At 34.1% G+C, this 16,360-nt stretch overlaps 1 protein-coding gene across 1 annotated transcript; it reads right to left on the bottom strand.

Annotated features, from left to right (window-relative positions):
• Nucleotides 1–95: 95 nt before the first annotated feature.
• LOC127136223 (acetate--CoA ligase CCL3) lies at nt 96–15,560 on the bottom strand. Its single transcript, XM_051062814.1, has 3 exons — nt 15,178–15,560; nt 1,348–1,935; nt 96–1,262 (listed from the first exon to the last, which is right to left on the bottom strand). Exons 1-3 carry the CDS (start codon nt 15,394–15,396, stop codon nt 366–368), a joined length of 1,704 nt encoding a protein of 567 aa, XP_050918771.1. The 5' UTR covers nt 15,397–15,560; the 3' UTR covers nt 96–365.
• Nucleotides 15,561–16,360: the final 800 nt, after the last annotated feature.

Raw genomic sequence — 16,360 nt, 5'->3', positions numbered from 1 at the left:
GTTGTGATTTGTTATCCCTTTTGTCCTTATTCATTACAGAGGAGCAGGCAAAAACCTTTTACACAAACATCTTTTAAAAATTTGCCTTTAAGAAGTTATCAATAATGTAATCAAAATTATCTTTAACAACAGTTACAAGCTTCTATTTATTATCAAGCAATCCCGTTACTACTATTATTACAACCAAGATTTTAAAAACGGTACGGTATTGCAAAAATGATCGCGACATAAGGTATTTGAAGGTGTCAGATACCATTTTTATGATAATGAATAAATTATAATTATTTCACCGCGAGGATTATAATCAGTATCGCTACCGAACCGAAATCGTAAAGCAACCGCGACCGTTATTTTAAAACCTTTGATTACATCTTGCTCATCATGACAGCCCCCATCTCCTTAGCCTTAGCCCTCAGCAGATTCTTCTGTATCTTCCCAGTAGCTGTCTTAGGTAATGGCCCAAACACAACTGATTTTGGAACCATATAAGCAGACATCTTAGCCTTACAGAAATTCATTATATCCTCAACAAACCTCTTTTCATTACTACTACTCACACCTGGTTTCAATGTCACAAATGCACATGGAGACTCACCCCATTTCTCATCTGGCCTAGCAACCACTGAAGTCTCCAATATTGCAGGATGTGCGTATAGAGCATTCTCTATCTCCACACTACTTATATTTTCACCACCCGAAATAATAATATCTTTTGACCTATCTTTAATTTCTATATATCCATCTTCATGTTTCACAGCAAGATCACCAGTATGAAACCATCCATTCGCAAAAGCCTCTTCATTAGCTTTAGGATTCTTTAAGTAGCCTTTCATCACGACATTACCACGCATCACGATCTCGCCGATGGTTTTGCCATCGGCCGGAACGGGTTGCATTGTTTTCGGGTTCATTACTTCGAGGTTTTCCAAGGCTATGTAGCGAATACCTTGTCTCGCGTGGAGTCTGGCTTGGGATTCCGCTGGAAGCGAATCCCACTCTGGATTCCACGCGCAGTAGACAGACGGGCCAAAGGTTTCTGAAAGACCGTAATTGTGCATGACGCGAAACCCGAGTTTGGACATGCCGGACAATAGAGAAGGAGGAGGAGGTGCACCACCTGTATTCACATCTACAACATGTGGTAAAGGAAGTATGGTATCTTCAGCCGGGGCATTCATTATCGAATTAAGCACGACCGGCGCTGCACAAAAATGAGTCACTTTGTATTTGTTAATGGCTTCGTATACGGCCTTCGCAGATACCTGCAAATTTTGTAAAACCAATTGGTTAATCAAAATGGTTATAAATTGTAACGAAACCATTCGTATCGGGCCGCATTAGTTTTACCTGGCGGAGACATATGCTAGTTCCAAAGAGAGCTGCAAGTGTCCAAGTATAGCACCAGCCATTGCAATGAAACATTGGCAAAGTCCAAAGATAAACAGCTCCTTGATTCATTCCCCAAACCATTGCTGCACTAAGAGACATAAGATACGCTCCGCGGTGATGTAGTACCACTCCCTTCGGATTCGAAGTGGTTCCAGACGTGTACCCCAAAGTAATGCTCTGCCATTCATCTTCGGGCGCTTTCCAACCGTACTCAGGGTCTCCTCTTTGAAGAAAATCCTCGTAATCAATGGCGCCTTTGCTCAACGCGTATCTAAGTGATTTAGCGTCGCAATTTTCATCGCCAACCACAATTAAAATTGGAGGCTTGAATGTGTTTGTTTTGTTAGACCATATTTTCAATGCTTCTTCTGCCAATGAAAAAAACTCTTGATCCACAATTAGAACTGATGCATTACAGTGACTTAGAAGAAAAGCTACTGTGGAGGCATTTAGCCTAATATTCACTGTGTTTAACACTGACCCTGCCATTGGAACTGCAAAATGAGCTTCATAAATAGCTGGAACATTAGGCGCAATAACAGATACCTGTAGCATGTAGCAGTAGTATAAGAAAATTATGTTACACACATTCCTACTATTTATAGTTTGACATATTAAATTATATAATTTTAGACATGGAAAATAAGACTTACTCTAATTCTAAATTTAAGAGAAAATTTGATCAATAAAAATATATGTTTTAGATTAACTAAATATATTAAATTTTGTTGATCTAATTATATATATATATATATATATATATATATATATATATATATATATATATATATATATATATATATATATTTAAAATTAGAGATGATTTATGCCTTTGGTCGAATGAGAAGCAAGGTAATTTTATTGTCTCTTCCACGTATAAACTATAGTGTGATTTGAATGAGTGTGACTTTCCTTAGATAACAATGTATCCTCGGCTCCGCGTTTGATTCACGTATAATTTTCTTTATTGGGTTGACCCTCTTATTTTCAAAAAAAATAATAACTACTTTTAAATTTTTAACCTTGGTAAAATTTATTAGTTTTCTTTATAATAGTGGCATGTTAAACCAATAGATTGGGGAATAAGAAAGTTCATTCTCCTTCGATTGAAAGCAAGGGAAATAAAGAGTCTTGCATAACATTTAATACCATAGTTATTAGCTATTTATAGAAAGACTAGGAATTGTTAGAAACTAACTCTAACTAACTTAAGTAGTTAGTAACTAACGAACTTCCATAAAAGAAAAAAAATGAACTGTAAATCAACTCAACTCAGTTGTTACTTGAAAGTAACATGTACATGTTTAACGCCTATTCAAGTTGGACTATGGAGATTGCATAGACCTAACATAGAAAAATTAGAATAAAAAAAGTTGAATGAAGTGGCTTAGAAAAAGGAACAACTAATTCAGCAGTATTAATGACAAGAAGTAGATGGACATGTTTGCTTTGGTTCTCTCTCTAATAACATGACAATCAAAATTAGTGTGCTGATTCTTTTCGTGGAATGTTGGGTTGATGCTAGGTAGATGGAAGACTTGTTGTTAGAATAGATAGAGGTAGGTGATAAGTGCATATTTATGCACAATTCTCCTACTTTTTACTTAGGTATTTCTTTATTTTATTTTGTTTATTTTTATATTTTATTATGTTTTCATATTTTATTTTATTTTTAGTTTAATTTAATTTTCGCATTTATTTTTCAGCTTTAGCAGTCTGCGCGGAAACGATCATAACTGGAGTTCCGGGAATCCGTTTGAGGTGTTCTAAAAATCGCCGGAAAGCTAAGAGAGAGAGCTACGACTTTCGTGTTGGAGTCGAAGTCAGATTCGGAGCTCAAAATTCCAGAATTTTGTTTCAAGTTACAGCATTAGAATTTATATTTTTGTTAGGTCATTTGTAGTGGGCTGGGTCGACCCAGTTGAGTTGTAAAACGGGTCTTTGTTTTCCCCTAGGTCTAGCAGCCGGACACCAGGAGGAATTGAACGGAAAAATCACTATTCATGCACGAATTTGAGAGCTTGCAAGGAACGACTATGGAGAACTAATTTCCCAAGAATCAATTCACTGTAATCGGATGCCACTTTGAGGTTCTTTTATAATTTTCCATTAATCTGTTCTTTTGAATTATATCTATAATCACAATTACTTGCTTAATTTAATTATTTTTACATGATAGAATTCTTTAATTTGATTGTTGTCTGCTTTTGAATCAATTTCGTGATTAGTGTAGCTTTTGCATTATCGCGTTCGATCATATTGCGTTTGCTTAATTCGCAATAGTTTTAATCCGTTTGCTTTACTCGGAATTCAGGGGCATACTTCGTATAATTGTTATTGCGCTTGTCAGTAGCTTTTGTAATCGAATAGGATCAGACTCGTTTAGGGAATTGGAATTTTATAGGGATCAATGATAAGGCGGAAGATGATATAGTGGGTTGATTCGTTTCAGCTTATTCAAATAATCACTTTTCATAATCACTTATTTTCTGCATTTTTGATGCCATGAAACACCATGTGGAGGAGCATTCTGTTTTTCATATTGAGCTGATTTCTGAATTAGTTGATGACTCTAGTTCTGAACTATTTGCGCTTGATTTTCCATCTCTCTCTGGTTTTGATGATATTTATTCATGTTCTGATTGTACTGACACTAACGTTTGTGTTGTCTATGCTGAGATTGATGCTGCCTTACAGGCTGATACATTTCCGACAGGTGAAGTTGTTACCAATAAACTTATTTTTGCAGTTGATGCTCTTGCATTCCCGGCTGCCCTAAGCACTCCATCCACCGAGCAGCCCCCGTCCTTAGAGCTAAAAGAGCTCCCTGAAAACCTGAAATATGCTTACTTGGAGAGTAATGAGAAACTCCCTGTTATTATCTCTTCTAACCTTGATTTCGATCAAGAAAATAAGCTTTTGCAGATTTTAAGGAAGCATAAAAAGGCATTTGGTTGGACATTGGCTAACATTCCAAGTCATATCACCTTCACGTGTCCATTTGACACTTTTACTTTTAGAAGATTCTTTGATCCTGGAATAAAAGGCGAAGATACTAATAAAAATTTCAAGTTCAATGGACATTACCCAAAGCTATTCCATGACAACCCCACTTTGGAAGAAGAAAATGTAGAATATATCTCTTTGGGAAAGGCTGCTTATGTGATCACCTATCCTCCTTGACTACTCGGGTGTGTTCTTTCCTCTCTCTTCTCTCTCTTATTTTATGTTTGTTTCTTTCATTGAGGACGATGCATATTTTAAGTGTGGGGGAGGGAATACTTTAGTTTCTTTGTTTTTGTTCTTTGTTTTGTTTTGTTTTTGTTTTCTTTCTAAAAAAATTGCATCTTCTTGAAAGTTTTAGGCTATAGATTACTTTGAGTCGAGTTTGCGGAGACTTGAGAAAAATTCACAAGATCGGTATTGTTTTAACACCGTAAGTCTCCTGCATATGGAAATTGAGTTGAATTTTTATTATGTTTTAGCCTTAAATTCTCATTCTCTGACAGCTCTTGAGTAGTTTATTTCAGCAGTCAGCACCATCTCACACACACTCTACGCAGGGAAGCCGATGAATATAAGTGAGTGTTCCGAAAAAGAAAAAAAAAAGAGAAAAAAATAAAGGAATGCACCTTCTAAGTTTGGTGACCCTCACCCGGTCACTTAACCCAACGGTTGTAGAACCTTCAAAAAAAAAGTTTTTGACTCGTTGTTAGTTGGTTCAGCGGTTTCTGGTGCTGAACTTAGTAGGGCGAATTACGGTCCGATCCCCCGCAACTACAAGTGAGTAAGCAAAGGGTTATGCCACTTAAGTACCAGAACCCCGTGCAGAAAAGGATCAGAGTCACTAACCGGTCGCCTTGCTATGAGTGTGTGGAAATAACGGGCTTAATGTGATTGCGCCTGAATGAAAAAGAGCAAAAGAAGGATGAGTAAGTTAGGCTTTAGTATAATAATATGATTCAAGTTGATTTGTGTATTCAGGGGGTTTATGTCTGCATAACTGTGGATTAGTGTTCTTACAATATCCTTAGTGTGCAAGATTAGTACCTATCAATTCAAACTTAACCGAAGAAGACTTGTAGCCTGGAATGAGTAGCTATTGATGTGTGTGCGCTTTCTTTGTTTTATTTCAATTTTGCTCGGAGTGCAAAAGTTCAAGTCCGGGGGAATTTGATAAGTGCATATTTATGCACAATTCTCCTACTTTTTACTTAGGCATTTCTTTATTTTATTTTGTTTATTTTTATATTTTATTATGTTTTCATATTTTATTTTATTTTTAGTTTAATTTAATTTTCGCACTTATTTTTTAGCTTTAGCATTCTGCGCGGAAACGATCATAACTGGAGTTCCGGGAATCCGTTTGAGGTGTTCTAAAAATCGTCGGAAAGCTAAGAGAGAGAGCTACGACTTTCGTGTTGGAGTCGAAGTCAGATTCGGAGCTCAAAATTCCAGAATTTCGTTTCAAGTTACAGCATTAGAATTTATATTTTTGTTAGGTCATTTGTAGTGGGCTGGGTCGACCCAGTTGAGTTGTAAAACGGGTCTTTGTTTTCCCCTAGGTCTAGCAGCCGGACACCAGGAGGAATTGAACGGAAAAATCACTATTCATGCACGAATTTGAGAGCTTGCAAGGAACGACTATGGAGAACTAATTTCCCAAGAATCAATTCACTGTAATCGGATGCCACTTTGAGGTTCTTTTATAATTTTCCATTAATCTGTTCTTTTGAATTATATCTATAATCACAATTACTTGCTTAATTTAATTATTTTTACATGATAGAATTCTTTAATTTGATTGTTGTCTGCTTTTGAATCAATTTCGTGATTAGTGTAGCTTTTGCATTATCGCGTTCGATCATATTGCGTTTGCTTAATTCGCAATAGTTTTAATCCGTTTGCTTTACTCGGAATTCAGGGGCATACTTCGTATAATTGTTATTGCGCTTGTCAGTAGCTTTTGTAATCGAATAGGATCAGACTCGTTTAGGGAATTGGAATTTTATAGGGATCAATGATAAGGCGGAAGATGATATAGTGGGTTGATTCGTTTCAGCTTATTCAAATAATCACTTTTCATAATCACTTATTTTCTGCATTTTTGATGCCATGAAACACCATGTGGAGGAGCATTCTGTTTTTCATATTGAGCTGATTTCTGAATTAGTTGATGACTCTAGTTCTGAACTATTTGCGCTTGATTTTCCATCTCTCTCTGGTTTTGATGATATTTATTCATGTTCTGATTGTACTGACACTAACGTTTGTGTTGTCTATGCTGAGATTGATGCTGCCTTACAGGCTGATACATTTCCGACAGGTGAAGTTGTTACCAATAAACTTATTTTTGCAGTTGATGCTCTTGCATTCCCGGCTGCCCTAAGCACTCCATCCACCGAGCAGCCCCCGTCCTTAGAGCTAAAAGAGCTCCCTGAAAACCTGAAATATGCTTACTTGGAGAGTAATGAGAAACTCCCTGTTATTATCTCTTCTAACCTTGATTTCGATCAAGAAAATAAGCTTTTGCAGATTTTAAGGAAGCATAAAAAGGCATTTGGTTGGACATTGGCTAACATTCCAAGTCATATCACCTTCACGTGTCCATTTGACACTTTTACTTTTAGAAGATTCTTTGATCCTGGAATAAAAGGCGAAGATACTAATAAAAATTTCAAGTTCAATGGACATTACCCAAAGCTATTCCATGACAACCCCACTTTGGAAGAAGAAAATGTAGAATATATCTCTTTGGGAAAGGCTGCTTATGTGATCACCTATCCTCCTTGACTACTCGGGTGTGTTCTTTCCTCTCTCTTCTCTCTCTTATTTTATGTTTGTTTCTTTTATTGAGGACGATGCATATTTTAAGTGTGGGGGAGGGAATACTTTAGTTTCTTTGTTTTTGTTCTTTGTTTTGTTTTGTTTTTGTTTTCTTTCTAAAAAAATTGCATCTTCTTGAAAGTTTTAGGCTATAGATTACTTTGAGTCGAGTTTGCGGAGACTTGAGAAAAATTCACAAGATCGGTATTGTTTTAACACCGTAAGTCTCCTGCATATGGAAATTGAGTTGAATTTTTATTATGTTTTAGCCTTAAATTCTCATTCTCTGACAGCTCTTGAGTAGTTTATTTCAGCAGTCAGCACCATCTCACACACACTCTACGCAGGGAAGCCGATGAATATAAGTGAGTGTTCCGAAAAAGAAAAAAAAAAGAGAAAAAAATAAAGGAATGCACCTTCTAAGTTTGGTGACCCTCACCCGGTCACTTAACCCAACGGTTGTAGAACCTTCAAAAAAAAAGTTTTTGACTCGTTGTTAGTTGGTTCAGCGGTTTCTGGTGCTGAACTTGGTAGGGCGAATTACGGTCCGATCCCCCGCAACTACAAGTGAGTAAGCAAAGGGTTATGCCACTTAAGTACCAGAACCCCGTGCAGAAAAGGATCAGAGTCACTAACCGGTCGCCTTGCTATGAGTGTGTGGAAATAACGGGCTTAATGTGATTGCGCCTGAATGAAAAAGAGCAAAAGAAGGATGAGTAAGTTAGGCTTTAGTATAATAATATGATTCAAGTTGATTTGTGTATTCAGGGGGTTTATGTCTGCATAACTGTGGATTAGTGTTCTTACAATATCCTTAGTGTGCAAGATTAGTACCTATCAATTCAAACTTAACCGAAGAAGACTTGTAGCCTGGAATGAGTAGCTATTGATGTGTGTGCGCTTTCTTTGTTTTATTTCAATTTTGCTCGGAGTGCAAAAGTTCAAGTCCGGGGGAATTTGATAAGTGCATATTTATGCACAATTCTCCTACTTTTTACTTAGGCATTTCTTTATTTTATTTTGTTTATTTTTATATTTTATTATGTTTTCATATTTTATTTTATTTTTAGTTTAATTTAATTTTCGCACTTATTTTTTAGCTTTAGCATTCTGCGCGGAAACGATCATAACTGGAGTTCCGGGAATCCGTTTGAGGTGTTCTAAAAATCGTCGGAAAGCTAAGAGAGAGAGCTACGACTTTCGTGTTGGAGTCGAAGTCAGATTCGGAGCTCAAAATTCCAGAATTTCGTTTCAAGTTACAGCATTAGAATTTATATTTTTGTTAGGTCATTTGTAGTGGGCTGGGTCGACCCAGTTGAGTTGTAAAACGGGTCTTTGTTTTCCCCTAGGTCTAGCAGCCGGACACCAGGAGGAATTGAACGGAAAAATCACTATTCATGCACGAATTTGAGAGCTTGCAAGGAACGACTATGGAGAACTAATTTCCCAAGAATCAATTCACTGTAATCGGATGCCACTTTGAGGTTCTTTTATAATTTTCCATTAATCTGTTCCTTTGAATTATATCTATAATCACAATTACTTGCTTAATTTAATTGTTTTTACATGATAGAATTCTTTAATTTGATTGTTGTCTGCTTTTGAATCAATTTCGTGATTAGTGTAGCTTTTGCATTATCGCGTTCGATCATATTGCGTTTGCTTAATTCGCAATAGTTTTAATCCGTTTGCTTTACTCGGAATTCAGGGGCATACTTCGTATAATTGTTATTGCGCTTGTCAGTAGCTTTTGTAATCGAATAGGATCAGACTCGTTTAGGGAATTGGAATTTTATAGGGATCAATGATAAGTCGGAAGATGATATAGTGGGTTGATTCGTTTCAGCTTATTCAAATAATCACTTTTCATAATCACTTATTTTCTGCATTTTTGTAATTGAACACCAAATCAACCCCCCCCATTCGATTACGTTTAATTATTACAAACAAGAATCCTTGAGATGATATCCGAGTTTAATTGTCGTTGTATTACGTTTTAACAAAATTACTCGTTTTGATCCGCGCGCGACAGCGGATCAGTAGGATTGGAAAGAGCAATGCCAATGTCTTAGAGAAGATGATGCATCTATTGAATTTCACAAGCAGGGGAAGCTAAAGCACGTTATTCGGCTTTAGTAGAAGATCCATGGAAAGCAAAATAGCAATTAATAGATTTTTTTGTTTCACAATACCGTGCCCAATCTGAATAAGCAAATCCATGTAATTTCAATTGTGCATTGCTATGGAAGAAAATTCTTGTTCGAGGAAAAGATCTGTGATATCTCTAAAATGTATGTGGTTGTAGTAAAGTGAGGAGAAAAAGCCTTGGAAATGACCTGACTTAAATGTTGCATAGAGAATAAAATATCAGGTATGGTATTTGTGAGATATATGTGTCTGCAAACGAGCATGCGATACGATATAGGATTTGCAAGGGGATTACCATCATGAGGAGAAAGTTTGGTGGTTAGATTAAAATGGATAGTAGATGGCTTGACACTCAAGTAGCCAATATCTTTAAGTCACACAATAATATATTTCCTTTGGTTAATAATGATGCCTCATTATGATCTTATAATTTCTAAACCAAGAAAGAAAATTGTTAAGATTTTTAATACATAATTATTGATCAAGGAGCATCTTATCTTAACTTTGTGAATTTTTGGTATATGATTCTGACTAATACAATATCATCAACATATACTAAAATAGTCCTGAAATAGGATCCATCTAACTTGATATATAGAGAATGACCTACTTGAGATTGTTTGTATCTCAAAGTGAGTAAGACTAATGATGGTTTGAAGTGTCATTGTCTACTAGCCTATTTAAGACAATATATAGGTTTGTGGAGTTTGCATACCTTTGAAGAGTTAGCATTGTAAGCAGGATGACGAGGAGGTTAGTACATATATATACCTCTTCATTCAAATAACCATAGAGAAAATAATTGTTGACATCTAATTGCTCAAGATGTCAATGTTAATAGATGCCAACGCTAGAAGAACTCTAATTGTTATAGTTTTGGCATCAGAGAGAATATGTTAAAGAAATAAACTCATTCGAATTGAGTGTAACCTTTTTCTACCAATCTAGCTTTTTATCTTGTAAATCCACATGCAACCAATTGGACTTTTTCCCGTGGGAAGATCAACAATGGTCTAAGTTTTTTTCTATCAAGAGTAAGTAACACAGTAGTCACGACTTGCTTCCAATAATCAAGTTGAGAGGCTTGGTTACAGGTTTTAGGTTCAGAATGTGTGGATATGGAACAATAAAAGGTTTTATATTTAGGAATGTAATGTTGTTAAGACAAAACAGAAGATAAATGACATGTAACAAAATTAGTTAAAGAATTACAATGAAAATTTTGCAAATATCCAGATTTCTTAATCATTCTAGTAGACTTTCTCAATCATGTTGGATTAGAAGGAGATGAAATGACATCATTCATGACTATTGTAGGTTCAAATGAAGATGTGTTAAGGGGTGACGAGGGAATAAAAGTATCATGATTATGAGGGGAATCAGGGCCATGTGTAGGATTAAACATAGGTTCAATACGACACACAAGTTCAAGACTAAGCGTAATGTCAGGAACATTCTTAGAGGTACACGTACACAGTCATCTGATAAAGATAGAACATATATGGGAGGTTTAATGATAGGTGAGGGTGGCACAAGGTGAGATGGTTTAAAAGGAAAATAAGTTCCATAGAAATTACATTTCTAGAGACAAAGAGATTATATGAGGTAAGATCATAAATGAGATAACCATTTGTGCCATCTTTGAACCTAGAGAAATAACTGTTCTTGTTATAGAAACAAACTTAGTTCTATGGATTTGTAATGTGGATGCATCAACTAAAAACCTTTAGGTGAATGAGAGAAGGTGGTTCTTCATAAATAAATTCATTTTATTTGAGGAAGGGACTAGGTAGCCTATTAAGGATGTTAATGACATGGTGAGTGTTAAAGTTCCACATGGATAAAGGCAGTTTAGAATGAAAGGTCATAGATTTAACCATGTTAAGAATGTGTTGGTGTTTTCTTTCTACTAAAACATTATGTTGAGGTGTTTCAACACAAGATCTATGATGAATAGTTCCTTTAGAATGAAAGAAAATGTCCATGGAGAATTTAATTCCATTGTTAGTCTTGAAACATTTTAAGGATGTACTTAATTGGTTTTCAATGTAAGTAACAAATTTCATGATGTGTCTTTTGGTTTCATCTTTGGTTTTTAGGGAGATGATCCAAGTGAACCAGCTAAAGTCATTTACTAGAGTAAGAAAAATATTTATGTCTTAAAATAGAAGTAGTGGAAAAGGGCCTCATAGATCACTGTGTAATAACCCAAAAGGAGCAAAAGATAAAGTGGTACTAGAAGGAGAATATAATTTATTTTGTTTATCAATTCCATTCTCCTCACAAAACTTTCCGAACTTTGTAGAGTTATACTCACATATACCATCAGTTCTGAGAACTTTCAGCTTCTGACCACTCTGATTCTCAACCTTGATTATGAATTTCTTAAATTCAGAAAACACCTTGTGTTTGAACTTTATAAGGGATACCCAAGTCATCCTTGTGAGCTCATCAACAAATGACACAAAGTATTTATTCCCTCCAAGTAAAGGTACTGGAAATGGTCCACACACATCAGAATGCATCATACCCAAAGCATGTTTTGCTCTTGGAGGCATTTCAGGTGCAAATGACAGTCTTGGTTGCTTCCCTCTCATCTGCACATTGCATGACTTATCTGGCTTCTTAATTGCAGGAATTCCATGTACCAACTTCTTTGAATTCATATGTCATAAGCTTCTGAAGTTCAGATGACCAAATCTTTTGTGCGATAACTCACTTTCCTTCATAACACTTGTTGCACTAAGGCATTCAGAGTTTGCAGTTTTAACATTCACTTTGAATGTTTTATTCCTACCTTGTTTTGACTTCATAATCAGCTTTTGATTACAGCCATACAACTTCAAAAGATTGTCCTTCATGGTAACTGGAAATCATTTCTCAATTAATTGACCTACACTCATCAGATTGTATTTCATGCAAGGAACAAACCACATGTTCTGAATCAATGCAGTTTTACTATTATTCATAACTACTTTGCCATTTCCCATTCCTTCAGCATTCAGATACTTATCATCAGCACATCTGATCTTAGTCCTCTTACCAGAGTCAAACTTAACCAGCCATTTCTTATTTCCAGTAAGGTGATTTGAACAACCAATGTCCATGTACCACCAATCTTTCAGAGATGCACTCTCAGACTCAGAAGCCATTAATAACATAGGTTCATCATCAGAATCTCCTCTGGCTATGTTTTCTTATTCTGACTTCCTTTCCTTGTTTGACCAACAACCAACAACGAAATGGCCAAACTTATAACAACATTATCACTAAACTTTCCTTTTGTCATACTTCTCCTTCCCCTTATGAGCACTCTTCTGCCTTTCAGAAGTTGAGGTTCCTGACTTCTGAACACCATCAGATTTCTTCCTGGCTTCTGACCAAGACTGCTTCTGATATTTCTTACTAGAAGTTGCTTTCAGAGTCTGCTGCTCTACCTCTATTTCAGAGTTTCTTTCAGTCAGACGCAACTCTTATGCCTCTAGACTGCTTTACAACTCTTTAATTCTCATGATGCTAAGATCCTTAGAATGTTCAATTGTTATAACAATGTAATCAAATTGAGCAGTAAGAGACCTAAGTACCTTCTCAATGATCCTTTCTTTAGAGAGAGTTTCTCCACACAACTTCATCTCACTCAGAATCACTCTAGAGATGTAGTAAGATACCTTCTCATTGTTTTTTATGCTGAGATTCACATACTTCTTACTAGAGACTAAAGCTTCACCTTCTTCACTAATGCATCACCGTCGTAGCACCATACCAGTGTGTCCTACGCAGCCTTCACTGTCGTAGAATCAACGATTTTCTCAACCACGTTCGCATCCACACACTAATGGATGTAGAACAATGTCTTCTGATCCTTCTTCCTCAGATCACGCTGATCATTCCTCTGCGCATCCGTTGCATTTTTCGGAAGTGCAACTGGAATGTAACAGTCGTTGACGAGATCAAGAACATCTTGAGCGCCAAACAACACACGCATCTGAAGCATCCACCGATTCCAGTTCTTGCCATTGAACACTGAAAGCTTAGTACTCAGATTAGCGTTTCCGTTCATCTTCAACCTTGTGCAATTCACTCAGATCTCACCAAAGACTAATGTCTCCCAATCCCGCAGAATCAATAAATGTGATTCTATTACGATTTTGATAAAAAAAATCAACACGAATTTAAGAAACGAAATCAATCATACAACGCCTCACCGTTCACTTGTGTTTTCCTGTGAATCTGAATCAAAGCTCCTAATACCAATTGTTGGTGCACAAGGTGAAGAAGATGAAGATGTGAGAAGAGAGAGAATTACAATAATAAACTTCCACTACTCTTCAAAATAATTATAACAAATGATTACGCACATTCACTGTACACACCACTGTTGACAGCCACACTTATTTATATATACAAACAATAATGTCACGTAAACAAAATACTAACCTACACTAAACAACTTAAGCTTAATAAAACTAATAACGATTTAATATAATAATACTTTTAAAAAAGATTTAAGTAAGTAAAACTCTTTAAAAAGACAAACTAAGATTAGATATGATATTGAAAAACGTGAAATGATAAATTAAAAAAGTAGTTTAATAAAGTGGCGATAATTTCAACACCATAAAAAAACAAAGATGACAATAATAAAAGAATTAATGATGACAATTAGATCCAAAATAATTGAGTGCGAGAATAATATCCATAATGGCAACTTTAAACATGGTGATCCCGACAAAGTACTTAGTTTTGGTTATATATATATTTTGAGATAGATTAAGTGAGTCAGAGAGATAGTATTAATTGCAGGTAGTATTAATTGGAGTAAAAATTATAAAAATAAATATTTGGAAAAAGTATTATTCATTTGATCTAGAATAAAATGACAATAATAAAAGAAATCCACCCACCAATATGCAGTTTAAAGTTTAAATTTATTATAAAATATTCAACTTAATAATATTACTATTTATTGATTAAATTATAATAAAAAATTTAAAAATCTTAATTTTTTTTATAGATTTAAAAGAATCAACAATATATTTAAAAATCTTAACTTTTTATTATATTTCTGTTATAAATTGTTTAATAATTTTGTTTATAAATCACTAATATCTCATAAAATAATCAATTGATTAATTTTATTATTGATATACAAAATTAAACAAAATTTTAAATTAACAACTATTAGTATTTTTACTAACATAATTTTATTATATTTTTTGACAGCCAAATAATATTATCAACTTAACAATATCAGCTATGTACAGCACCGACAACAATCAAGTCCAAAATTTTGTTTGTATGTGTTATGTTATACAATATCCACAATGATTATCTTTTTCGTTTGTTATTATCTTTTTGTTGTTTTATTTTTTATAATTAGTTTAATTTAAAATAAAGTTAATCGAAGTTTAATTCGATTTAAAAGTGAATCTAAAAGTGATAATTCCATTTTAGATAAACTTAAAAAAAATCAATCTAAAACTGATCTGATCTGAAAGATTTTTATATAAGAAAATCCAAATATATTCAAAATTATTTGAGTTTTTTTAATCAATTTAAAATATTTATTTGAGTAAGGCAGATTGAGACTAAGAAGGAAGAGAGTTCAAGGAGAGTAGAGTAGAGTAAAAAGTAAAGAATAAATATTATCGTAACGCGACCGTGATAGTTTTCTAGAACATATAAATAAATATTATCGTAAAAAATAAACTTTGAACCAAGAAATTATACTCATTTACTTGAATAGGGAGAAAGAAAAAAAGTGTAATATGAATTGACAGAAAAGTAAGAGATGGAAGGAATAGAGAGAATTACAGTGTTTCCAAGTCCGATGGAAAAGGTAGAAAGAGCAGAAGCGAATCGACGGCAACGTTGATACGTCTGATGCCATGTGTAATGACGAGATCCATGGATGACTGACTTTCTGTTTGGATGAACCTTAGCTGCTCTTTCCAAAAACCATAATGGCGTTAATGCTGTATGGTTTGCTGCGTTCTTTGGCAATTCATCAATGTCTCGTGCAGCCATCGCCATTGCTCTCTCTCTCTCTCTAATGTGGACAGGACTCAGAACAATTGTCTTTTTAATGTGAAATTTTTAGACATAAACAATCACAACTTGCTCTACGTTCTGATTAAAGTAATCATAATCATGGAAGCACTCACATATCTTTGAGTACTTTTTGAATACCTTATTATACTTTTTTAGACTATGTATTATTTTTGTTGTTATGTTATGTTATCATTTGACTACAAATAATTTAATTTATTTATGTTTGCTATATTTATATTTTTATGATTTTTATGTTTAGAAGTTATGTTATTATTGAAATTTTACTTTATTTTTTTATATAGTTTAATGGTTCGAATCCACCTTATTAAAGATGGAAAAAACTAATTTATAATTTTTTTTTAAATAATCTAATAACTAAAGTCCATTTTATTAAAAATGAATAAATATGATAATATTTATATATAATTATTAATTGAGACTGAAGTGTCTTAACAAAACAATAATTTGTTTTTTAATTTGTATAAACTAAAATAATAGTAAACTTTAACTAATCAATAACCATTAATCCGGTCAATAACACGTTAATGGATTTAATGTGTGGACTAGATTTTAAAACACTACTTATAAAGTCATTATTTAAAATTGTTGGCTTTTTAAAACTTTATTTTTCAAATTATTGTTTAAAAAAGTTTGCCTCGTATTCTGTGTCAGATATAAGACAAAAATCTTGAAATGTGTCGTAAGAATAATTATCATTAGGAGTACTATAATAAGATCAATAATGAATTTATACACGTAACAACATAACAACGTACAAGTAATAATTAATATTTCCTCCATCCCATATTATAAGTAAATTTCACCCTTTTAGATTTATTAAATAATTAATGTATCTAATATATATATATATATATATATATATATATATATATAGGTGAATTTTACTTATAATATGAGACAGAGGGAGTATATCTAAACATGGTCT

The sequence above is a fragment of the Lathyrus oleraceus genome, chromosome 1 (genome assembly GCF_024323335.1).
Source record: "Lathyrus oleraceus cultivar Zhongwan6 chromosome 1, CAAS_Psat_ZW6_1.0, whole genome shotgun sequence".
Taxonomy (NCBI): domain Eukaryota; kingdom Viridiplantae; phylum Streptophyta; class Magnoliopsida; order Fabales; family Fabaceae; genus Lathyrus; species Lathyrus oleraceus.
This window is presented reverse-complemented; position numbering and strand designations above follow the sequence as displayed.